The sequence below is a fragment of the Stegodyphus dumicola genome, chromosome 2 (genome assembly GCF_044657685.1).
Source record: "Stegodyphus dumicola isolate Sdum_Otavi_A_Nest chromosome 2, ASM4465768v1".
Lineage (NCBI taxonomy): Eukaryota > Metazoa > Arthropoda > Arachnida > Araneae > Eresidae > Stegodyphus > Stegodyphus dumicola.
The window spans coordinates 281,762,700-281,790,174 of NC_140769.1; the positions used below are offsets into that span (position 1 = coordinate 281,762,700).

The 27,475-nt window shown below is 31.4% G+C and overlaps 1 protein-coding gene across 1 annotated transcript in view; it reads left to right on the forward strand.

Annotated features, from left to right (window-relative positions):
• LOC146998990 (uncharacterized) overlaps positions 1–27,475 on the forward strand; it is an 86,910-nt gene that overhangs the window by 21,144 nt on the left and 38,291 nt on the right. Inside the window, exons 2-3 of the mRNA XM_085812224.1 lie at positions 10,202–10,316; positions 21,766–21,841. Coding sequence (XP_085668350.1) covers positions 10,207–10,316; positions 21,766–21,841 — 186 coding nt within the window. The 5' untranslated portion in view covers positions 10,202–10,206. The remainder of the gene's footprint in view (positions 1–10,201; positions 10,317–21,765; positions 21,842–27,475) is intronic.

The window sequence follows — 27,475 nt, forward strand, 5'->3', positions numbered from 1 at the left end:
ACTGTATACTATTTTAGTTGAAGCTTTTATTAATTCCGAGTCCATAATCTATGAAGACAGTGAACCAAATGAATCAGATCCTCTTTCATCATCTCATTATATAACTGTATATAGATCGTTTTACCTTCACCTGAATCTAAATTAAAATCCACAAAATTTCAGTTGATTAAAATAAATTATGGAAACATAGGTAATTACAGTACAAGAAGCTAATGTAAAATGCTATATTTGAAAGTTGGGTAGGATTAAGGAATTGTACAAGAAGCTAATGTAAAATGCTATATTATTTGAAAGTTAGGTAGGATTAAGGAATTATTTCCTGGACGAGATGGTAGAATTAGACCTTGCGAGATTCGATTGGATAAAGGTGTTGTTAGAAGATCATTTGAAAGACTATAATCTTGAAGTTAATAAAATTGATGTATGCATTTATGAATGTATGGGGAGGTAAATATTTATTGGTTATGGGTGGTAACAATAAAGGGTACAGTTTATATGGTGGTAACGTATGGTTATGGTGCTTGTTGTATAAAAGTTGCGATTATGTATTCTCATCTTGCCAATAGATGACAGCAGTGTTTATTTGGGAAAAAAATTTGTTAGAGATTTATACATTTGTTTTTATATGCTAGTGGTAAAGTTAAAGAATGGGATTTTTATTTTTATTTATTTATTTATTTTTTTTTTAAATCATCAAAACTGAAGTCAAAAACTATCTATATATTTTGTAAGCATTATTTGATTTGTAGGGTATTATTTTATAGATTTGCTTGCTAAAAATTTGCAGAAAACCTTGAATATCGCTTGTAATTTTGATTTAAATAGAAACCTTGTAATATAAGAGCCATTTATGGAGTATTTAAAGCATAAATTGCAGTATTTTTTAGTTTTCTGAAATTTGAGATTATTTGTAAACATGAAGATGTATCTAATTTTCTTAATTTTAATTGTGTGTTATATGAGAGCATGTATGTTTCATGATTTCTGTTGTAAATAATTTTAGCCTTTTTTTTTCCCTCGTTTTTACCTTATACTTAATATTTTACTTAATTTTGCTACATTTTAGTAACTGTATTAAACTATGTTAGGTGTAAACTGCAAATACTTTACTTGTGCAAGGTATAAAATGAACTATTTCAATTTAAGTTATTTTGTTAGAAATTTTCTGTTTGTACGCAATTTGAAAAATGAATATATATATACCACTTAATTGTAAATAATGCAATATATTTATTACTGCTTTGTTGCATTTTATATAACATTTTTTATAACTAAGTTTAAAAATATAAATATTTGCTGCAAAGTATGTGTTTAGTAGTTAGTTGCCATCTGTTAATTATGTGTAAATTGAAAAAGAGCAGATTATACCATACACTGTTAAGAGAAAAATTGAATTTTCAGATTAGTATATTTTTGAAGAGAGATTCAATTATTTATTTTTGTCTTTGTAATTGGCTTCCTGAATGCCTATTTATTAGAAGTTTAAATATTAAAGTAACTAAATTTTATTTGGTGTAGTTATGTTGGTTATATTTTATTTATAGTGCAACTTATTTTTCAAAATTAAAATTTATATTCAGATATTTTCTTCCAGTTATTTTTATTGTAAATGACATTGGTGCAAATATTACATATTTATGTCCTTTCAAACTGAGTAAAGGTATGTTGTTTGGAAAAGTTTTTCTAATGAGTGTTTCATTGTTATTCAAGGTGTTGAAATAAAACAAAACTCATGTGCATACAAACAATATTTATTAAATGCTTTTTGCATGGGAGTCATAATTCATATGTAAGATAATGAATGTGCCAAATTAAAGTTGGAATTTTATGTTTTATTTATTTCATGTATAAATTATATTTTAGTAAGTATCTACTCATTGTTTTAATGATAATTATGAAAGCAACTTTAGACATTATGTTCATAGACAAAAAGAATTACAAAAACTTTAATGGAAATCTTGAAATATGTAAACCTTCTGAGTGGTGTGGGATTTTGGATATGTTATGAATACCTGTATTTAAATGGTTTTTGTTACCTAAATTTGTATATTTCCTTGTTTTACTCTGTATTTTCATAAACTTATATTCATTAAGGTGACATTTATATTGTTAAAGAAAGAAAGCAAAAATATCGTAAATTATAAGCTAATATATACCAAGCGATAAAAAATCTCATCGCAGGATAAACTGGTCATGGCCTCTAGAGGGTTTAATTTTCTGAAGTTTTTTATTACAGAACTTAATATTATCTGTGCTTTTAGTGTGAATTGCCAAATCCTCCGGATTTTTCAAAGATGTGTGTTATTTGGCAACCTATGCTTTGAGAGTTGTTTGTGGTTTCTGCTTGCAAGTGTATGGAGTTTTTTTTTCCCCTTATAACGAGTTGTGTTGCAGCTGTGGTGTTTGCCCGCTAATGAAAAAGAAAGTGTTATGTAACACTTGTTTTTAGTAAAGAAAGTGTTATGTAAAATGTTTTTCAAAAATATTCATATTCCATTTTACAAATGATCGAATTGTATGGAAATGTGTTGCTAAAAATAGTCAACAAAATGTTGAAATGCAAGGTATTATGTATATCCGATGTTAGATTGTTAGAGAAATCTTCCAGTTTGAAAATAGCTTTTGAGCTGTTCTTAGGTGATTGTGAAAATAATTTTCTCTGAATGAGTGCATTTCTCTGTGTTTTATTCATTTATTTATTTATTTAAAAGTTAAAACTGGTTGTGCCAATTTGCTCTGGAATGTTGAGAATTCTGATTTCATTATTAATTTAATATAAATAGATGCAATAGATCGCATGAATAAATGATTTCATATAGATCATCTATTCATGCGATCACGTAGATTTCATAAAGATTCACATATAGATCACATAAACAGATGATTTCATCATTAAGTTAAAATAGATCGCATGAATAGAAGAAAGACCAAGAAAATAGAAAATTATTTAATTTTGAAACTTTGTTATATTTTGAATTCAGTTAATTTGTTCAGATTTTATTATGGATGTTTGTTTTATGTAATTTTTACTGTTTCATTATAGATATTTTGTGCATTTTTAATTTCATTAATTCATTGCTGTTTTATGTAATTTACAGTGCAGTAGCATATTTTAAAAAAATGGCTACTGCTTTTATGTGTTGAGTTAGCATAAAATTAGATGTCAATGGTTGGTGAATTCGAAGGAGGGTTGGGTGGATAATGTGAGAGTACCCTGAGGTATTTATTAAATATTTCTTTTAGAAAATTAAAGATTGTGATTATTATTGAATTTCTGAATAAATGTGAGATATGGTCTTAATTCTGACCAAACTACTGAACTGACAAAACTTTATTACTAACATAAAAATTTATTATTTAGAAATGAATTTAATTTTGAAATTGTTTATTGTTTTAATGTATAACCTTTGTCGAATAAAATCTCAAATAACCATATAGTTACTGCAATATATAAAATGTACTCCAGTTTATTAGAGATTTCATCACAGACCGTAATAAAAGTGTTGATTTATATGAATAATTTTTTAAATACTGGAGATAGTTATTTGGCACTTAATTTATGATTATTTGAGAATAATGTGTAATTCATTTCTTGTGAAAGCAATCCCAAATTTAGTTTTGTACTAATAACTCAAATTTGTTTGTTTTCTTTGTGGGAAAGATGGAAAATAAGATTATTTAGCTCAGCGTGTTATTTTTATGCCGTCTCTATTTTTATCACGAAGATAATGAAAGCAGACGGTGCTATATAAAATTCAACTTGAGAAAAAGCTCATTATTTAAAACATCTTGTTACATTGGGGTGTTGTAATATTTCAGCATCTAAATTAGATTTTTTAACGAAGTTTGATATATCATTTTTATACAATCCCGAGTTTCTGTAATAATGTTATGCTTTATATATATTCAGGTTTTTGCATTTGTTACGGAAAGAGTTATGTTAAGTTTGTATGGTGACTCTTTTGTGATGATATAAATTATAGTATATTATTTTGGCTAAAAATATTTAGCTTTTATATATTTAAATTTACTATGAAATTGTTGACATCAGAAACTGTAAAAAAGCAGTACATAATAAGTATATTTTGTTGTTCAACTTAATATTACTATACCACTTTATATTTTCATTAAAGCATATTACTCAAAATCCAGTGGAATCCATAAGTTAACCCTCTTGGTGGCATCACCTGGTTTATCTGGTCATGAGATTTTTTGCCACTTGTTATACATTAGCTTATAATTTAAGATATTTTGTTATGTTTCTTCCTTTAACAATGCAAATGTTGTCTTGATGAAGGTAAGTTTATTAAAATGGAGACAAAATAAGTAATTATATAAATTATGCTAATAAATTCTGGATAAATGATCCGAAAACCCGAGCTATTTGGAAGGTTAATTATTCTTCCATAACTGGTGAAAAAGTATTCCTTAAATCTAAGGAATTAAAATAAACACTTTACTGAATAGCAATATACTTACATGTGGAGGTAATAAGTATTTTATTTGAGGCAATGGCAACACATTGCTTTCAAACAGCCAAATATGGGAATTAAAATTGAAAGATAAATATCTTACATTTTGCTGAATGACAACAGTCTGGCATATAAAATGTTTTATTTTGAACAGTGTTGCCACTTCTCACTTTTAAACCTCTTAGTATGATAAATAAAAGTTAACTAAATTTGTATAAAACATGAAATAAATCAAAAACAAATTTGAATTTCAAAATTTAGGGTTCGATTTGCTATGTTCGGCTCGAGAACTATGTGTATCAAAATTTGGTGTATTGTTCAGAATTTGGTACATACATATTCTTCACTAATATTCACTTGATGTTTGAACATTTAAATATGCAATAATAAATGCGAGTTATAAACTAACTACCGAATTAAGCTTTCAGTAAAGGGAGAAATTGTAGAATAGTAAAAAGGTTTTTTTTTTTTAAAATATACAGTTGTTTAAGAATAGATTTGTTATTTTTTAATGACTTTGCTCTCTAAGGTTCCTTAACTTTTATTATTATTATTATTAAAATTTAAAATCTGTTTTGTAGTTCTTAAGAAATCTCAATCCCTGAGAGGCATGATGATTGCCTTTGCACAATTATGAGATTTTTTTTCATTTGGTTTATATCACTATATTATTTAAATTATTTGTTTTTGGATTTCCTTTAATGATCTAAATATTATATTAGTGAGCGAAAATTTATGAAAACATGGAGTTAAGTAATTTTTTAGAAATTTAGCAAATAAATACCATCTAGGGGTGTTTGTGCTCCGGGAAAACCCCGGAATTCCGGGGATCGTCATTCAAAAGGAAGTAGGAATAATAATGAATTATTTATTTTGATCTGGATAATTTTGTTTGCTTTGAAAGCAGAAAACGTAAGGTCAGTGTGTGTGGTGAAAACTTTTCCTTTTTTTCTCCGAAGGCAGTGATAATGCGTGAAAAGGGGGGAAAAAACTTCTTTTTTGTTCTTTCCTTATTGCGAGTTATGACTCATTCCCCCGGTTCTCGGACATTCTCTTCTGGATTCTTTTCGGCAAGTAGGCGCAGCAGAAAAAAAAGGGAGAGACTTCGTTCGACCAGATGTGCGATCACGTGACTCTGGGTTCAAAGGTCTTATCTCTCCTGGCGTGGCGCCAATAAGTAGAGAAGGGGGATTTTTCGCCGTATTAGCTATTTGTCATTGATCGCTTCTCAACTTTTTTTTCTCCGCTGTGTAAAATTTTCGTTTCATTTATTGATGCACGTGTAAATTTTTCGTTTCGTTTATTGAAATATTTTTTTATTTATGTATGCAAGAGAATTTCACTATAAAATTTCTCGATATAAATAGTGATATTATACAATTAGAAGAAGGTGTCCGGAATGCATTTAGGTGGAATTGGATTGAACGGAGAGATGGTAATGGGGATACCATCGGCACATGGTGCAAGAAAATAAATGTTGCTGGACAAGCATATTGTGATTTTGGAACTCACTGCTAAAGTATGGTGGGGAAGGATTCAAGGCTTTCACAAATCATTCTAAAACTGTGACGCACATAAAATATTCGAAGTGCATTATACATTCAATGACTTTAAGTAATTATGCTAATTCAAAAAATACTGATGACTTACTGGAGACTGATGCTCGGCCATTGGATATAGTGACAAGAAAAGCACGCCAAGAGGTATCAATAACTTCGTTTATCGCCGAGAATTCTCTTTCAATGTAGCTCCCAATTTAATTGAACTCTGCAAACAGTTGAGCCGCGATCAGACGGCACTAAACTCGTTGGAAATGTCCAGGACTACTTCATGTTATAAGATGAAATATGGGCTCTTAAAAACTATTAAGGAAAATATCATTAAAACTTTAAAGGAGACTCCATTTTCTCTAAATTTGGATGAAAGTACTAGCAATGCTCAAGAAAGTATACTGGCAATATTGGTGCAGTTTTATGACAACAATCAAAATGAAGTTGTAGTTCATCATTTTGCATCTCTAAAGATGGAATCTTGCAATTCAGAAGCTGTTTTTAAAGCAGTTGTTAATACTATTGAAGATAATAATATTCCATGGGCAAACTTAATTAGTGTATTAATGGACTCATGTAACACCATGCGTGGAAAAAAAAGGGTGTTGAAACCAGACTACGATCAAACAAAGCACCCCACTTATTAGATATTGATGGTGACACATGTCACACAGCTAATAAATGTGCAAAAAAATTTGCTTCATGTTTTGATAGATACTTAGAAGATTTGTTTGACATCTATTTTGATATGAAAAGCTGCAGTAAAAGAGAATTTTTTTTCAAAATCTGTGAATCCCTTGCCATTAAAAAACTTAAGCCCTTGAAGAGACCAGACCATAGGTGGGTGTACATTTTATGTGTTTTAGAAAGAATCAAAGATCTGTGGCATGCTCTTATTGCATTTTATTTTCACTACTTGGATAAAACTGATAAAGGGGATTATTTTTCTTATGTTGAAACTGTATACAATAAAAGAAATATTTCTGCAGCTCAGAAAAAATTTGTTGAAGGGGTGTATTCTTGCTTTGCATTCCCAACAACTCACAATGGATGCTTTAGCTCGGAAAAAAAGAATACTGAATGGGTTATTTGTTATGCAAAACAAAACTTTATTGCATATGGCATTATATTCAGCAGTATTACCAGAGTTCAACACATATATTAAATTATTTGAAACAAAAAAACCAATGCCTCGTTTAATACATTCCAGTATTTATAAATTGATGGCAAAATTTTTCTCTTTTTTTATGAAGCCAGAAAATATAGAGTGCACATCTTATAATGATTTATTAAAGGTTGATGTCACAAATCCAGAATTCTATCTACCTAGCAAAGTAATATTTACTGGTGCAGAAGCTTCCACTCTCCTGAAGAAATTATCAAAAAATCATCCAATAGCAAAAGAATTCCAAATTTCTCTGATGAAAGCTTATACTAATATAGCACAGCATATGAAACAGAAATTACCACTTAAAAATTCATATCTAATTAGTTTTACAGCATTAGATCCAGAGCTAAGAGGTAAAACCAGTACAATATTAGCTTTTGAAAAATTATCATCTTTTATGTCTGATATTTTTAGTGATAATGAAAAGTCAAAAGTAGAAGCTGAAATAAGGTTATACCAGAGTGATATTGATATCACCAAAGAAATGCTCTACACATCTGATAAAAGTGGAAATCAAGTCAAGTGTACAATTGATAAATATTAGTCTAAAGTTTTTAATTTAAAAGATGATTTCACAAATGATTATAAGTATCCTACATTGGCTAAATTGGTCAAAGCCTGCGTTAGCTGCTTCCATGGCCCATTAGTGGAAAGTGCATTCAACTTAATGGATACACTTGTCACTGACTATAGAACCTCTCTTAAGATTGATTCCCTAGATGCAGTGTGAACTATTAAATATGATTTAATGGCTTCTAAAGAAACCTCATGTGAAAAATATGGCTAAAAAAATCCAATGACTGATCCAATTCACAAAGATCTCTTACTGAATATGAACAGAAGTTGGAAAACATATCAAGAGGACTTAAAAACATGTATTTCAGATGAGTCACCTATAAAAGTCTCTGAAAAACCTTCTACATTAGCAGAAAAGCAAACTGCTTCTACCTCTGCATGTGCAGTTCTCGAGGAAATTTATGGTTATTCATTTTGCAAAAAAAGTAATTCATTGAACTTTTATAATTAGGTCATTCAATACTTCATAATTGTAATTTTTCATTTCTCTCCCCCCCCCTTCTCGAAACTCCAAAATGTTGGTAGTAAGTCCGTAAAAGTTTCAGGGGATTTTTTGGGGCCCCACAAACACCCCTGACCATCTAAATGTATTTCTTCAAAAGGAGATCCAAGATGTCATGCATACAATGATGAGTTTAATATATATTTTCTATTTCATAACACATTAGAAAATGTTTTTGCCAATCTTTGAATTAAAAAAGAAAAAAAAAAGTTTGCAATTATGAGTATTATATTTTTATCCGTACTGCTTATATACATCAGATCCATTTGTTGCATTATTAACATGATTTGCCTTCAAAGGCCAATAAATCAGATGCATATTTTGAAAACTGGTAGGTCTATGAAATTTTGTTTCTGTTAGTAATATCTCCTTGACAGTTTTCTGTGATCCAGCAGTCACAACAAATCCTCTGGTGCAACATCAAAATTTGAATCCTCTCAGAATTTTTTTGACTACCTATTATTTTGTTCTGAAAAAGAAGCATTTTATTTGACTATGAATTATAAAAGATGTGCCAGTTTCCTGACCATTGAAAATATTGTGAAGAGGTTAATTTTAAGGAATATAAAATTTCCTTTCTACTACAGTTTCACTATTAATATTTCTTTCAACTGTGCCTTTTGCACAATGTTTTATTTTTTCACACAAAGTAGTAAAATGTGTGATTGATTAATAGTTCAACCTTTTTGTTTTAGAGATTTTTTACAGTAATATTATTTATCTTTTATTATTATAAATAATTGCAACAATTTTTCTTAATTTCAGTGTAAGAACTTCCATTTATCACTTTTCTCTTTGAGAATAAGTTTTCTTTGCTGGTTGAAACACATTTTTAAATATTCATTGTTCAAAGGTTAAAGACCTTGCCCTGTCTGTCAAGTGTCTGATTGTAAACATTTTATGATGTTAGAATTGCAATTTTTTCACTCAAATAAAATCTTTTTAACATTTTCAGACTTAACCATTTTCAGTTTTTGAAGCAAGAAATTGGTTGTTTAAATAAAATAATTATTTCTCTTTGCACAGATATCTTCATGAAAATGAAATCATTTAGCTTAAAAATCTCTTTTGCTTAACGTTCATAAATCAACAAATACTAGAGGAATATCATGCCACAATGAAACTTGCAGTGTAGTTAAACAAAATTTTGTCTATATTTAAAAGTCTTTCATTAAAAGAAAGCTTGTGATTGAGTAGAGACTTAAAATTTATTGTTTAGTATTCAATGTTCTTTATTTTATTTGAACAATATATCAGTGCCATTCACACATGCATTTTGCAATAAGCTTGAAAAAGTCGACGTACATTATTGTTTTACCTTTCATGAATGGGCTAGCATTTCAAAACTAAAGTTATTAGCCAAATATTTGAAGATGAATAGTAGTTCTATATGTGATCTAATGAGATTCATATTCATAAAGATGGCTTATAAAATGTCTGGATTGGAAGAAAAAAACGCAGATCCACACATTTGTTTTTTTTTCCTTCAAAAATGCTTTAGAATAAAGTAGTTATACCTACCTAAATTTCTTATGATTTAGTCTTTTCTAGGAAAGATTGTCTTCGAGAATATATTCTTCAAAATACTGCTCACTTTAAGAATTATGTTGAAAGGTTTCGTTATACTCACAGACAACACAACTTGTGATTTTTCTTATGTTGTTTAACTTTCAAAATCTTCCAGCTTGAATATTTCTAGGATGTTATGAAAAAAAAGTTATGCTTTAGCATTAGTAAAGTTTACTAAGTTTTAAATTATTACTTTGAATTAATAATATGTTTGTGTTCCATGCCAAATTTTAAGTTGTGAAAACATAATTTGTGTGTTGAAATAAAAAACTTGTAAAGAGAATTCTACATATGGCTTGCTTGGGTTTTATATTCCCAGTATTTTTGTTTACTATGTACTGATGATTTATCACATTTATTCCAGGTCTAATGGATCGTAAGAAAAATGCTGTTGTACGAGAGTATAGAAAATTTCAGAAAAAGGAATGCTTGTGTACCCATAGGCAAGAAGACCAGTATCATGATAAGAGAACTCAACAGTAAGTTTCATTACTTTTTTTAATAACAAGAGTAATTTAGAATGTAAGCTTCATTTGGCTATAAATTAAAAGTGCATATAGATAACAAATTTATTTGCTTCTGTGAAAAGTAAAGTGCAGTCTATGTTTCTGCCGCCCATAATCACCATGTAAATTGAAGCATTTGTTTCAGCATTTCACCAACTTGCAAATCCTTTTGTTACTTATATATTATGCTGTTATCTGTAAAAGTTGGCTATCGTCAGACCAGGAAAGGTGGCAGAGATTTTTCCAATGTTTTGTGAATCATTCCTGCAGAATTCTGAATTAGTTAATGCCTTCAGAAATGGGTCTAACACTGTTTATTTATCAAATATTATATTTTTATAATAATATAAATTTATTAAATAATAAATAATCATCATTCAACCCACTGTCTTTTCGTGCTTTATTAAAATAATTTTGTTAATTTCTACTATTTTGTTAGGCATTTTTATTTGTTGAAAACTTTGTTTGGAGCATTATAAGTAAATAATCCACTGTTGTTCCATAGAAAGCACATCCCTAATTTTAATAATTTTTTGAAAATACAAAAAATTGCAGTAATAAACAATTTATATCCTTTGTACTATGATTCTAAACTAATGAGTGGACTGTATAGCAAAAGAACTAACTAATTTATTGACAGTAATTCAGATCTATTACATGCTCTGGCACGTTGCTTATCCGAATCCAGAGGCCAAGTGAGCATTTCTCTCCATATCCAATAGGTGGCACTGTATTCTTACTTAGCATGCCACTGCCCGTTGAAATTCCATGTAAATTGCACACATACATACAATTTAACAAATCAAGAAAACTAATTCTAGAGTACAATATGAAAGCTAATAGATAATCTTTCATCATGAATATAATATAAAATTATACAAACATTCAAGAACATTAACATTCACTATGCTACAGTCGAACTTGCTCTTTAAACAGTTCCATTTTAATGTAAGGCACACTTTTACTAATACCAATTTTACTAATACCATAATAATATATGCACCATTTAATGTTTTCACTTTAACAACTCTGGCCTTATTATCTTTACCAGGTAAAGCTTCTAGAATTCTAGCTAAAGACCATTTAAGGGGGGGAAGATTTTCTTTTTTGAACATAACTAACATACCTGCCTTTAAATGTTCTTTATTAATAAACCATTTGGTGCATTGTTGGAGATGATTTAAATAATCAGTTTGCCAATGTTTCCAAATAACTTGAATGAACTTGGTAATAACTTGCCATTTAGAAAGTCTATTATCTGTAAGATGAGACAAATCTGGTTCAGGATATGAAGTAATGGAACATCCAATTAAAAAATGACCCAGCATTAAGGCTTCAAAGTCATTTGCATCTGTTGATAAAGGTAAAATTGGACAAGAATTGAGAATACCTTCTATCTGTGTGACAACAATCCAAAATTCTTCTAAAGTTAATTTATAACTGCCGATTGTATGCTGAAGATGATATTTAAATAACTTAATACCTGCTTCCTATAAACCAACGAAATTTAGTGCTCTAGGTGGAATTAGTTTCCAATTTATACCTTCAGTTGTTAAGAAATCTGCTATGTCAGAATTAGATTTAAGGACTAAACTATGCAATTTTTTCAGTTCTGATTTTGCACCAACCATATTCGTACCATTATCTGACATTATAGTATTACATTTTCCGTGTCTAGCAATAAATCTTTTAGTAGTAGCAAGTAATGAATCTGTGGTTAAATCAGTTACTACCTCTAAATATACTGCTTTAGTAGCTAAACATATGAATATAGCAACATACACTTTTGCATAATTACCCTTTCTCTAATTTTTATACCTAATGAGGAAAGGACCAGCAAAATAGAGTCCACACGTATTAAATACAAATCCTGGGTTAACTCTTTCACCAGGTAAATTTCCCATAAGTTGTTCAACTACAATTAGTTTAACCTTAAAACATGTTACACATTCATGTACAACCTTTCGAGCTATATCTCGACCATTAATAACCCAAAATTTACTACAAACCTGATGCAATAGTGCTTGAGCACCAAGATGTAAATATTTAACATGGTAGTACTGAAAAATTAATCTAGTAAATACATGATCTTTTAGCATTACATAAGGAAACTTTTGGTTGTAATTAAGATTACTATTGGAAAGTCTGCCTCCTACTCTCAGAAGAGAATTGAAATGGACAAGAAATGGACATAAAAATGTTAACTTACTTTTGGGAGAAACATAATTCTTATTTTGTAAGGATAGAATAATGTTGTAACTGTACATACCTGATCATGATTTTCTCAGCATCATCCAATTCTTTAACAGTTAGAGAACCTATTAATTTTTTTCTCTTACAATTGGCTATAAATCTACAAACAAAACTTAATACACAAATAATACGAATATAGTTATTACTAATGTTCAGAATATGATCTAAAACAAGGGAATTGGAGTTCACATTTAGATTAACTAAGTCATTATCCTTGAGTTCTTTAATGTATTCCATATCAACCATATCAGATGAAATTACTTCACAAGGATTAGTCAAAACCTCTCCTTAGTCAAGAAAGTTGGTCCATACCACCATAAATCATTACGAAGATCTTTAGGTTCAGCTCCACGGGATTTTAAATCAGCTGGATTGCTCTGAGTGCTAACATCGTACCACTCATGAACAGCAGTCATACTGCGAATAACAGACAGTCTATTAGCAACAAATGTCTTTAGTTAATGGGATTCCTTCTTAATCCATGCTAACACTATTGACGAATCAGTGAAGTAATAAACCTTGACTATAGGCAGCTGAATGGCCTTTAATATTCTTTTCATTAGTTTTACCAACAGAACTGTACCACAAAGTTCCAAACGAGGAATGGTGACACGCGAGACTTGCTGCACAGAAGTCTTGATGAACATTCATTTGAAGATGGCATACATTTCACATAAATTGCAGCATCATAGGCTTTCTGACTAGCATCACAGAATCCTATAATTTTTATTTGCTGTAATCCATTGGTTAGAACAAATCTGGGGATGCGATAATCGTTGACTATTTTGAGACTATGCAGAAATGCCTTCCATTCTTCAAAATAATTTTTAGGAAGCTATGCAGAAATGCCTTCCATTGTTCAAAGTAATTTTTAGGAAGAGGTGTATTCCAATTTAATTTTAGAAGCCAAAAGTTTTGTAGAAATATTTTGGCTTTTTGTCGTAACAGGTCCAATTAAACCTGGCGGATCAAAGAGGCGACCTATTGTTGATAAGACATCTCTTTTCGTTCCTGTTTTTTCAATGTCAAGTATCTTTAAATCGTAAGAAAAACAGTCTGTAGACGTATTCCATGACATTCCTAAGGCCCTTGTAATCTGAGGCTTATCCGTAACTTGAAAGGAGTAATCCTGAGTTGTACTTTCTTTATTCTTCAATAATTTTGCATTATTTGAACACCAGTTGTGTAACTGCATTCCACCATGTTCTAGAAGACAGGTTAGCTGTGTCTACAACTCCCTGGCTTCTTGCAGCATATTAGCGCCAGTGATAATGTCATCCACGTAACAGTACTTCATGATGGCTCTTGAGGCATGAGGAAAGTCAGTCGCTTCATCCATTGCTAACTGCTTCAACACCCTAGTTGCAAGGAATGGTGCACTTGCTGTTGCGTATGTTACAGTCCTTAGATGATAAGTTTGCACAGGACTACCAACTGATTATTTTTACAAGATCAACTGCAGGTTTCTTTGAGATGGTTCAATAAGTATTTGTCTGTGCATCTTCTGAACATCAGCTCCTAATGCATAGTTGTACTTTCGAAATCTAATAATAATAGAAAATAAATCTTCTTGGGGTATTCACCCTTTCATTAATATTGAATTACGTGATTTTCCATTGCTAGTAGCCGCTGATGCATTAAACACAGCACGAAGCTTGGTAGAGGTTTTCTCTGGCCGATTAAACTCCATGAGGACTAAGATAATTGCAAGTCGATGTTTCAATTTCTTGAACTTCTTCTATGTGATTTGGAGCCTTATATTAATTGATAAAATTCTTATATAAATGTTTTCATATTCAAATCGCTTTCTAGTCGATTCCACACTTGATGCAATTTTTTCTCAGCCAGCATTTTCGATTCTCCTATAGAATTCTATACCTTCCCTTATAGAACTATCCTACATATCTTCAATCATTTTGTCTATAGTGAGTACACCTGAAATGTTCTTCACTCAAAGCATCCTCGATATTTTCAATGGATTCAACTTCCCAAAATCTTTGAAAAATTTCTTCTAAACTACAATAATTTACTTTTGAGTTACTCTTGCATGCACCAGATGCGATATATCCAAAAACTGTTTCTTGGAATTTCAACAGTTGATTTTCTAATTGAAATTTTCCTTGTTTTAAAATCTCGAAGAACAATTTGGCCCCTAATAACATATCTATTTTGCTAGGTGTTCCAAATTGCGGATCCGCTAATTCAATATCAGTGGGAATATTTAATAACTACACATCTAAATACCTTGATGGAGTTACATTGGTTATTTTAGAAATAACCAAACAATTAACTGATCTGACATATGTTAAATCCTTATTCGAAATCTATACATCTAGTTGATAATTAATATTTATAATGTTATCTTTTATTCCTGATACATAAATTCTTTCTTTATATTTAACAAATTAGTAAATCTTTCACACAGGAAACAACTCATGCTGCCCTTATCAAGTACTATAGTGCGAACTGGAATTCTTTTTTCCTTCTGAATTGCAAACGATACTATTGCAGTCCGTAATAACACGTTTTTTCTCTGTGTCAAAAGAAAGCTTGATTGATTTTTATTAGAGACATCTGCATTCTTGTTCATTCTTAACTAATTGTTATGGAACTACTCTGATATGCGCCCTCAAGGCGCCAAATTTCTCGCCAAATATTTTTGGCGAGAAACTCCACGCTGCCATATTGGTATCTAAATTGTCTACATTTTGAACTTTAAGCCTAAACTGTCTCCAAAAACACGGTTTTCGCGAATGCAAAAACCACGTTTTTTTTTTAACACACAATTTAAGCTAAAAATCCGAAACAAGAACAAAAAATTTAGATAGCAAAACCGTGAAGTTTCTAACCAAAATTATTTTACAAGAGTCCATGTACACAGCGATATGTTTTAATTTAAAAAAACATCTACGAATGGCACCATCTAGGCAACGAATGAATTTACGAACTAAGCACACCTCATAACAATAAATTTCAAAGAATACCATGTACACAGCATTCTGTTTCAACTTTAAAAAACATCTACGAATTGCACAATTCAGACGGTACGCACTAATCAACAAAATAACTAAAATAAATTTCAAACAATTCAAAAAAACAACAATAATGACAGAAATTCATACTAAAAAAAAAAAAAAAATGAACATTACATTCTACAAAATAAGAACAAGAATAAAATAAAATGCACTTACCATTAATGCTTTTTCGAAGAGCAGATATACCAATTTCATACCACCTTTAACATGCCGCCACGTAATCACTACAGGGTTGCCACGCTACCGGGAAAAGTCAGGGAATTCGAAAATTGACCAAAATATTCAGGGAAAAGTCAGGGAATTTAAGTATTTTTGTCAAAATCTGGAAAAGTCAGGGAAGTTCATACAACGATCCCGCCAAAAAAAGCGATTTTTGCGCCGACGTCGGAAGAGATAACTTTTTTGGCGAATTATGTATCACGTGAGTGTCATTCGGGTAGCTGGCATAGAGCCAATTTTCGCAGCTTTAATTTGATCGTCTTTAAGAAAGGCAAAGCAACTTTCCCGCAACTTTTGGTTTCCAGTATTCTCGAGAATCGCATGTGCAGTGCATGAACTAAAGAAAGTACCTGTTCTCGTATAAAACAAAATGGGTTTAATCCTAGTATACGGTATCATGGAGGTTAGAATCAAAGAATATGTATTGTAAAGAAGGAAAACCTCTCTGCAACAGACGTGGCTCTGTTCCATCATAGAGGGAAACAGCTGTGCATGTCTGATATCTGTCGCCAAAGCTCGAAACCGGTGTCGAAGTTCGAAGGTCATGTTATCAAGAGTTCATAAAATGAATATCGTTTAAAATTTCTTTAACGACTTGCGCTAAAAAGACGTGCCACGCATGTTGACATGCTTTTGTCTCAAACCGTGAGCGACGTGAACACCACGTCGATAAGCATTTATCGCAAAAAATGAAAATAACGCGGTGCACACGTCGCCTAACAACGAGATTGTTTATTTCTCGAGTTACAGCTCTGGATTGCACTCGCAGATGCGGAGCGGCGTAAATGAGACACTTTACTGCTTGTTATATTGTAACGCTCGGCACCGCAACCGTGAAGTTTAGTCTTAGCGCAAGTGGTTAAACTCTAAAGGAAAAGAAAATATTTTTTGGCGCAAGTAAATTAATTCATGGATTAGTTATTTTCAGGGAAAAAAATAAACTACGAAAATCCGTTTTTAAAATTATTGCGTGGATTTTTCGCAATAATTTTGAACAGATTTTCGTAGTTTTCTTTTTGTCAAAGAGCGTTTCTTCTTAACATGTGTTTCTCAATTTCCTGTACACATCGCGGAGAGGGAAATTCTGGCCACCAGGTTCCGTCGCCAAATCCCTTGGCAAATTTCCCTCCGCATTCTAACGGCGTAATAGCATTTTACTTGTATGGAACGTTTTCTTCTTTACATAGACGTTCTTTGGTTAGAATAATAATGGGATTTGGCGACATCATGATGCTCAGTAAACTGATCATTTTGGTCTTGGCGACAATTTTCAAAATCGTGCCAAAGCCTTACCGTATACTAGAATTTTACCACAAAATCTTTTTAAACCTTTTTCTTTTTCTTTTTAATAAATACCTTGCCATTTTGCAGTAAAATAAAAAAAATAGTAATCAGTTATCTAGGCTAGATATGTAATATAACTATATTCGCTAAAATATCGTTGATTATTCTAATTCAATTTTTAAGTAATTATTTGTATGTTATTCATATAATTTAATGTTGCTTCTTCCCTCTAAATTTATTTATTATTAGTAAATAATATTTCCAAATTTCAGGAAATTTTCTCTGGCATAATCCTGAAATTAATTATAGCAGTATGATGACATACCATCACGAAATTTAATGCACATATTTTTTCCTTATGTATGCTGCGAAATAAATATAAAATACCTCAATTTATTAAAATAGATTTCTTTCTTTTGTTTAGCTGCAGAATGTCTGCAAAAAAAAGCCTTATTTTATTCCAGATTGGGAAGATTCTAATCTCAATATTCAGTGGAGAAAACAACAACTATTATAATTATATTTGTGTTTTCAAGTGTTAAGGTGCCTTTTAAGAACATACCTCACGCAAATTAAATTTACCTAAAATCTAACCTAACTATTTAGCATTGCGTTGTGATTTATAAGGACCGGATTAGCCTCATGTTGAACTGGTGATGATCATGAGTAATAATTAAATAAAACATACATTTGTTATCCAATGTATATATCTTAAATTTTATTAAGTTTCTTAAGTGGAAAACTAAACAAAATTATCAAACCAAGAATAATTAAGAATAAATGTCCTCTGGGATTTATTGAATAATTAAGTGAATTTGCTACACAGTACAAGTAATACCATAATTAATTTACCTCTTAGCACAGCCAATGTACATTACGCGGATAGACTGGAATTTTCTTGAAACACACCTGGAAAACCTGGAAAAGTCAGGGAATTTCATTCTCCTGTTTGAGTGGCAACCCTGTCACTAGTATCGTATTTATATGACAGCCAGACACACTATCCAGAAAATTCATACTATGGTTCACAAATAAATAAAATAACAAATAATCACAAATCCCTACTTCTATTACGCACAACCACTAAAAATAATCTCCCATACCTTCTTTCCACACCTCCAAATACCCATTGCCCCTCAACAGGATGACCACGACGATATTTCCTTATGCCGAACTTCAATTCAACAACTTTCACCATTAAATCTTTTCCCCCCTAGCTTCTCAGACACAAAGCATGACGGGAACCAACGAACTCCAGCGAAAGACTTTTCAAAGTCAACAGGGTTGCCATACAACATGCAGTCGCGCCAAAAACCAGCGCAGAACACATATCGCCACATTTGGTGAAATTAGGGTGTATATCAGAGTTGTACCATTGTTATGCACCAATCAGCATTTCCTGGTATGTAATTTTTCAAAGTACCTAAACCACTGTGCACACACACACAAAAAAAAAAAATTTTTTAAAGATTTGATTCAGTTTAAAACACCTGGACTTTGATAGCTGCATTGATACAGGTTCATAAGAACAAATCTATGCATTTTTATTTGTTGCAGTGCTAAATACACATTCTGACGCATTAGAATTAAATCCTTTGAGATTTTTTAAATTCCGTTTGATACAATCATCCCCTTAAACTGTCTTTAAAGCTGTCTCAGTTTATCATACAGGATATTAGGATCTTAAAGTGATTAATAATTACTTTGTAGGAATATTTGCAAGTGTCAGTGTATTCATTACTAATGTCACAAAATTCATCACTTAGACCCATAATATAATTCGGTACTTACGTATTAACGCAACCAGGCCAAAATTCGCATAAATCGCCAAATTTGGCGACCCTACTTACGGCAACCCTACGTGTTATACGTAGTTTTTCGTAAAGAAATTATTTTTCTTACTGGTTAGATTGAATACCCTGAAATACTTTAATTATTTTTTTGGGTACTGTACCTAACAGAAGCACCGTTACCCTCATGGAAAAAATTTGCGAAAATATCAAGGAAGGAAGCATCATTTATTCGGATTGCTGGAAAGGATACAATACAAGTGAGTTCAAAAATGCTGGATTTCTGCATGGAACTGTTGATCCCAAATATAACTTTGTGGATCCCAACACGGGCGTTTACACACAACATGTAGAGCGCATATGGGGCTCAGCGAAATGGCGCAACAAAAAACAGAGAGGAACAGCCTGTCAACATCTTGACTCATACCTTATGGAATTTATATGGTGCCAAGCTTAAGCTGTTAATGGCGAAGATGGTTTTCAATCAGTGCTTAAAAGCAATAGCCAAAAGATTTCCGCCGAAAAAATAATTCTGCAACTTATTCAAATTTGAAACTGGAAGGGTTTAATTGCTATTTTATATTTTAAAACAAAGTAATATGAAAAACTGTATTAAAAATTATCTGTAATTAATAAATGTACATTTTCTTTCTATTCATACTTTTTTACTCAAACTTACAAATCGCGCCAACCTGGTTGCGATAATATGTAAGTACCTATAATTCTTTAAACTTGTTGAAGTTTGCTGCTTTCAACATACTATTGTTAATCATAATTATAACTCAAGAATTCTCTATTTTTATTTCATGTCAGTGACTATTTTGTTAACTGTAAACTAATGTCATAATTTTTTAACAGCTGGTATAGATAAGAAAGTTCAAGCTGTTATAAAAGTGAGCTACTTAAAAATTTGCTATTTCTGATATTGCCAGTTCTAAAACTTTAATTCTTTACTCTCATATATTTTTTGGGAAATGAGGAAAACTTTTATTATCCAGAAGTATGCCTAGTTTGTCTTCAGCATAAATTACTACAGCATGTTTCTTTGGAAATTTTGATAATTCAGTATCTAAATGGAAAGGAATGGTCCTTTCTGATAAATATTCAGCCATTTAAACATTTTTAGGCTATATTTACTTTCCTGTACATAGATCTTTTGACTTCCTTATAGAAATTGCAGGAAGTATTGCAATTGTTAAAAATTTTCAGTTATCGTAATTTTAATGGCTCTGTAATCTATCTGTACGATGTTTTTCATAATGTCTCAGTCAGTATATAAGGACAGAATAAAGGTATCTTTTTTCCAAAATAGATTCAGAAGAGATTTTTTTCACGGCGTCTGTACATGTACCTCTCATAACTCAAAAAATGAGTGGCCATAGAACGTTGAAATTTTGTATATGAGATACTATAATATGTAGTTGTGCACCTCCCTTTTTGGTTGCAATTGGCGGCACCAGAAGTGTGTATGTGTATACATTCAGCTTATTACTTGGGTCTGTGAGCTCAGTTTTTATATCTTGGTAATTTGTGTATTTTTTGCTCAAAAGTGGTTGAATTGGTCTTTTCTTCCAGTTAAGATTTTTATGCCTTTAGTTATTGTGCATGCACTAGTAGAATTATGAATTTAAAAGTTGTTTAAGCAGAATTAAGCCTAATAAAGGAGCCATTTTTTCCACATTTGAAACTTAGCAGAATATTGATTTAAGTCAGTTTCTGAAACTTCAATGTCTTTTTTGTGGAGTGAAAGTAAATTTTCAGTTTTCTGCACCAAAAAAATCTGCCTTCTTGTCCACTGGCACAATTGCTTGTTTTTGCATAGAAACTAATTTTAATTATAAAAATTGTTTTTAACTGTTTTAACTGTATTTGATTTTTTGTTTTTCTATATTTTTCAATTTCTAATGAAGATCTTTATAATTTTTATGTATTTTTGCCTTGATGCAAAGTGAGAACTGAATTAATTGAGTGAGAAATATACAGTGGCTCAAAAAAAATGATGGGACACTTTGAATTTTTGTATTCTTTATTAAACATAAAAACTATATGAATTCAACATTTTTTATACTGAATACAGTTTTGAAAAGATGAAAATTAAATCCAAAAATCAGTATCATTTGTTTAATGAGGAAAAATATTCTCACAAAAATAATCAGACACACTTAATATTAGTTATGATTAAATAATATATAAAATATGAAAGTTTTTATAAAGTATGCTTTTTGTTTTAAACTGATAAAATTATTAAATTATTAATAAACTAGAAGGAGAGAAATAATTTTTATAATTTAATGAGTATGAAATTAATGTAGTATTTTTATATCACAAAATGTTTAAGTATGTGGTGCTTTCATTCTCGCCAGAAATTATGCCCATAGCAGCGACTAGTGTCAGTTTCGGACACAACTTCTTCTGTAAAAATTGTTTATCTTGCTCCGTCAGTGCACTAGACAAAGTTTGGAAATGAGCTTTTGAGATTTTGTATTATCTGTATCTCAAGTATTTGAGTTTAAAGGCTACATAATCAGGTATTTACTTTGTTTAAAATGTACATTTACCATAAAATATGTAACTTTTATATTTTAGGCTCCCATGTTTAGTAATATATTGATCTTAAAAGGTAGAAGTTTTGTAATTGTAATCATATTTTAAATTTACTTTTATTAGTAAATGGTTTTTGTATGCTAAACAGCAGCCATATTTTATATGAATAAAATTTCTGTTGCTTTCTTCTTTTAATGAAATACATCTGAAATGTTTGTTACTTTATTAAACAAATGCTAAAAATGTTTTCAAAGCAAACACATTACTAGTGTCTGTAAGATGTTTTTTGATTTATAGGGAACAGGTGCACAGTTTGATAAGAAGAATGCAAAGGTTTGAGGATTTAAAGGAGCAGAGACGGGAAAAACATGAGGTAATTTAAGTATAATTAGTGTTTGCATGCATAAAATTTAAATTGTGGTTATTGTGCATATTCCTGATCTTCTAAAATATAACAATATCAAAATCATATTAACTAGACAAACAATATTATGTACAAAGTTTAACTGATTAAAATATAGCTCTAACAGACATATGGAATATGAAGAAATCTGTACCTGCCATGGTGGATAGTAAGTATTGTAACACACCTTGACATGAAAAGAAAGAGGCTGTGAATGTCTGCTTGGGCTATGACAGTCCGTGCCATTTTTAGGGAAGAGGTGCACATTTTTATAAAAAGAATGCAAAGGTATGATGAATTAAAGAAGCAGACATGGGAAAAATAGAGGTAATTTAAGTATAATTAGTGTTTGCATGCATAAAATTTAAATTGTGGTTATTATGCATATTCCTGATCTTCTGAAATATAACAATATCAAAACCATATTAACTAGACAAACAATATTATGTACAAAGTTGAACTGATTAAAATATAGCTTTGACAGACATATGGAATATGAAGAAATCTGTACCTCCTATGGTAGATAGTAAGTATTGTAACACACCGTGACATGAAAAGAAAGAAGCTTTGAATGTCTGCTTGGGCTATGACAATCTGTGCCATTTTTAGGTATTGTTAAGTTTGTCTGGCAAATCTGTATACACTCATGTCCATAAATTAAGGATAATTCGGAGTCACGCGGAAATCGAACTCTAAAATAAATATATCACCTGTAAAATCACTACACATATCTTCAAGAATCATATGCAAATTTCAGGAAGTAACCAGATGACACCGATGGTACGTCACAATGACGAGAGCGTAAGAGAGTAATACATAAGGAATACAGGCAAAGAAGTAAAATTGTTCGCAGGCGCTTTATAAGCATTTCAGTGCAATAACCGAATAGTTCTGACACAAAGGACGCATTTGGATGATTTTTTACATGGTAGAATTATCGGCCGTCTGGTATGTGGGCGTACCCAACTGGAAGTATCAGACGAACTTGGAATTGCCCAGAGTGTCATCTCTAGGCTTTGGCAACGATTCCAAGATGATGGTAATTTGAGTAGACGTTACAGCACAGGTCGCCCCAGAGTTACAATGCCGAATGAGGACCGGTATTTGGCAGTTACTGCTAAAAGAAACAGGTGGAGCACAGCCTCAGACCTGTCTCGTCAGCTCTCTTCAGCCACTGGTACAACAATTTCAAGGCAGACCGTGTACAGAAGCTTAGGGCAGATTGGCCTATATGCTCGTAGACCTGTCAGATGCATTCCACTTACTGCAACTCGCTGTCGCGTGCGGTTAGCCTGGAGTAGAGAGCATGCATTGTGGACATGGCAACAGTGGGCTTGTGTGATGTTTTCTGACGAGTTCAGGTTTAGCTTGCAGTCTGATTCTCGCTGGACTTTCAAATGGAGAGCTCCGGGTACCCATTACCACCAAGAAAACATCATTGAACGACACCGTTACGATGGTGCAGGAGTGCTCGTTTGGGGTGGAATTATTCTGGGTTCCAAAACTGACCTACATGTTCAAATTGGAACCATGACAAGCCAAATCTATCGGGACGTCATTCTGAAACAACATATACGTTTGTTTTGGGGCGTCATGGACGCACAATTTGTGTTTATGGATGACAACGCCCATCCTCACCATGCAAACATCGTAAGCGAATGCCTTCAATCGGAGGATATCACCCGTATGGACTGGCCAGCATTCTCCCCGGACTTGAATCCAGTAGAGCACGTGTGGGACATGCTTGGCGGACGATTTGCAGCCTGTCAATCTCCTCCTACATGTCTACCGGAACTTCGGAGAGCATTGCTTTTTGAGTGGTGTAATATCCGCCAAGATCAGATCGATAATTTGATACTGCAAGGTGTGATGGATCACCTTGCATGATATGATTATTCACAATGAGGAATTCTCATGATGTTTATTATCATAGTGGTGGGAAACTCCAATATAATATAATCATCCTGGTTTTTGCAGGCAGAATTGAGACTTATCTCTCATGCCATTTATTTGTTGTCTCATGTTCAGCTCTCCATTTTGAGCCACATATGCGTATGGTAATATCAGCAGTGGAACCTTCAAAAGATTCCCTTTGTCTGTAGGCAAACGGATAGTACTTGCATAGTAGGTATTCAAATGGTATAAGCTGACACAAGTTGTTATGCTGTAAATCTAATTCCTGCACTATGGTTTTTAATTTTGCTAAGCAGCTCATCCATGTGGACAATGTTTTTGTGCTGAGTTTTGCTGATGGGACAAGACTAATGTAAACATTCTTGTTGGTTAGTATGTTTGAGGCATATGGAAGCTTTTCTTGCATAGGAAGGGTGGAAAAACAGATAATTTCTGTACTTAAAATTGCCTACTGTTATTTGACTTTCTAATTCTTGTAAGGTGGCATTGCTAGTACATGTGAATTACATGTGTGTTGCAATGCTAATTATTCAAAAATCCTATTTAGATTGATGATTATTGATTTGTAGATTATTGGATATATGCTTCCTTTATGCTATTGTGTTTAGAATGACTAACAGTATAGTTAATGAAAAATGAGGGAAACAACATTGAAGTATAACTAAATGTTTAATGTATAGTAATGTCAAGTTCTGCATTTTTGTAGTAAAGCTGATGAAATAGACCATAATTTGTCCAGTGTAGAGGTAATAAGTTTATATTTTATTAATAAAATCATCAAGAACGTGATGAGAATTTAAAACCAAAGAAATGCCTGATTGAAAAAGTCACTCGCTATTACAATTTATGAGAAATTGTCTAAAAATAAATTCTGTAGCCATATATAAAAGCCTGAGAGTATTTTATTTAGATTAAAGCAACCATATAATTTCGAAAGAATATTTGAAATTCATAATTTTATATTGCTATTTTGTTTCTCAAGTTTTTTTAATTATGTCAAGTGTATTTGAGTTTTTTCTTTATCTGTTGCATATTATTTTTAAGGTTTCAATATTTATATAATGCATTTGTGATAATTTACAGACCTTTAACAGGATTTTCTTTTTAGAAAATTTTATAGATCATGGGCCATAGCTTCCCAAGTTTTGTTGCGATTTTTCATTTTCTATTTTTTTTACATTAAATTTGGTTTATTTTCATATAGATATTAATCAATGTATGTCAAAAATTACTTAATCAGTTTATAGGGTTGTTTTCTTTGTTAACAAATTATCTTATTTTTTAAACTGTCGATTCTACTTTCATTGTGTACCAACAGAATGAAAATTATTTAATGCATATAATAAATTTTTCGAATTTAGCAGAAAGGTTTCGGGAGTAAGCACTCAAAATCTCTATTATTTTTGCCCAACTTTTAAATTTACCTGAATTGGCTTTGGCCTTTGTTATCTGTGGTTTTTTTTACATGAGTAAAGGGATAAGGCAAAATTTGTAGGCAGACTTTGTGTTGTGAACGATATTTTAAATACATAATTTCCATTTTAGCGTTCACTTCCTTTTTAATGCCATGCAGCCGATTCCTTTGTTATTATACTGTCTGTTTAAGTTGTTCAGTTGAAAATTATATGAAAAGGTGTCTTTCTGTATCAAACCTTGTTGGGAGTTAAGATTGCTTTACTAAAGCAATATCCCGTGTCTATCTTAATGGAGCCGAGAAGATTTTAGGTAGTTAATATTCTGTACAAAACTTCATTGAATGCATTATTATATCAATTGCAGTTGAATTAATAACACTATTGGGAGTTTACAAACAATGCTAAACTTGAAATTTGGGATTTAAGGAAAAAAATAGTGTATTTTGTCTTATTATCACCACATTTTTTTATTTTTAATGACAGAAAGATCATTGGAATGGCTTTTTTAAGAATATATTTTTATTTGCTACTGCTATGTTGACTCATTATCGCATTGCTCATTCATGTGTATATACTTATGTATGAAAAAATGATTCCTGATATATATCTTGTGGATTTTGTGTGAATGACTGTTGATACATTTGCAAGTTAAGCAGTGATGGGTTGTGATCATAAATTCTGTTGTAATATTTTATACTTATTACAAATTTATTATCTTGTTTGTCAGCTAAATATATCAATAAATTTTGGAAGTTGATTTTTTATGTAATGCATACACTGTACATGAATTTTTAGAATTGTAGCAATAGTTTAAGTCCCACCGTGTCTTTACAGACATAAATATAAAAAGTACCATTGTAGATAACTGTTGAAGAATGGGTATACTGATTGTGTCAGTTTATTTGTGCCTGATGAAAAAATGATTCTGTAGAATAAAATAAAACAATGGCTGTGTTTGCATCCACTTTGTTGAGGAGTTAGCTTTAATTTAGTTAACATTAAATTATTATCAAAAATGATTTTATTGTAGATGTAGTGTGTATCTTGTCTTGCAGTGTAATTTTTAATCATTTTGGGTCATCAGAAAAAGCTGAGTATTTGTTATAAAGCTGTGAATTAATTATTATGTGATTACAAGTCTAGTATATATGCTACGGTGAAACACCAAAATCTGGAGAATGTCAACATTCACATAGTCTATTGGTGTATGTCCGAAATATTTTCCAAATACTCTTATTTCTGACTTACACCGGTCAATGTCAACATTTACAATGTACTAATGGTGAATGTTGAACATTTAACAATATTATATTTTCTTCTCCGTAAATCAGTCGCGAATAAATGCAGTCGAGACTTGAAATAAGAACTTAAGAACATGAGAACCTAAAACACACAATACATTCAAAATGAGAAAGGAAAATAATAGAAGTTAAAAACTTACTTAATTATACAGTACATTCTAAATGAGAAAATAAAATAACAGTAATAAAAAGCTTACTAAATTATGTGATTCAAATGTTATTGATTGCAACAACTTAAACCATTATGACACTTTGAATTTCACAAAAGGCCCTTGCTTTTATAACTGCATTTATTTGTGGAACACTTCTTTTTGCAATGACAGCATGTACATATACTCCTCTCTTTTTGACTTACACCAGAGCATATCTGTGATTGTTGACATACACCAGTGAAGGTCCGAATATACAAGAATGTAGTGCAATATTCGATCTTTCACCAACGTATTTGGTGAATGTTAACATTCTCCGGTGAAAGTCGACATTCTTCAATTTCGGTCTTTCACAGTAACATATACAGTGGATGGACAAAAATATGGAAACACCGTGTGAAATGCATGTTTGAAAAGAAAGATTGATTTTAATGAAATATGTAGGTGGCGCTGCCGTTTTTGACTACTGACGCCACCTATACAACTTCGTAAATGTGCTAAACAGTTCAGTTGTTGTCGGAGTACTGTTATGTGAGGTTGTCATTACATTATGTCAGAGTTAACAGACTTCGAACGTGGGCAAATTGTTGGAGCACGTATGGTAGGTGCTTCCGTAAGCAAGGTAGCCGAGGTGTTTAGTGTTTCAAGAGGTACTGTATCGAAGATTTATTCCGCATATTTGAAAAGCGGAAAAACATCATCTGCTAAATCACAGCGCGGACGAAAGTGTGTCCTGAGTGATCGTGACAGACGATCATTAAGGGCAATTGTGACGAAAAATAAGAAGACCACAGCTGCAAAAGTTACTGCTGAAATGAATGTTGT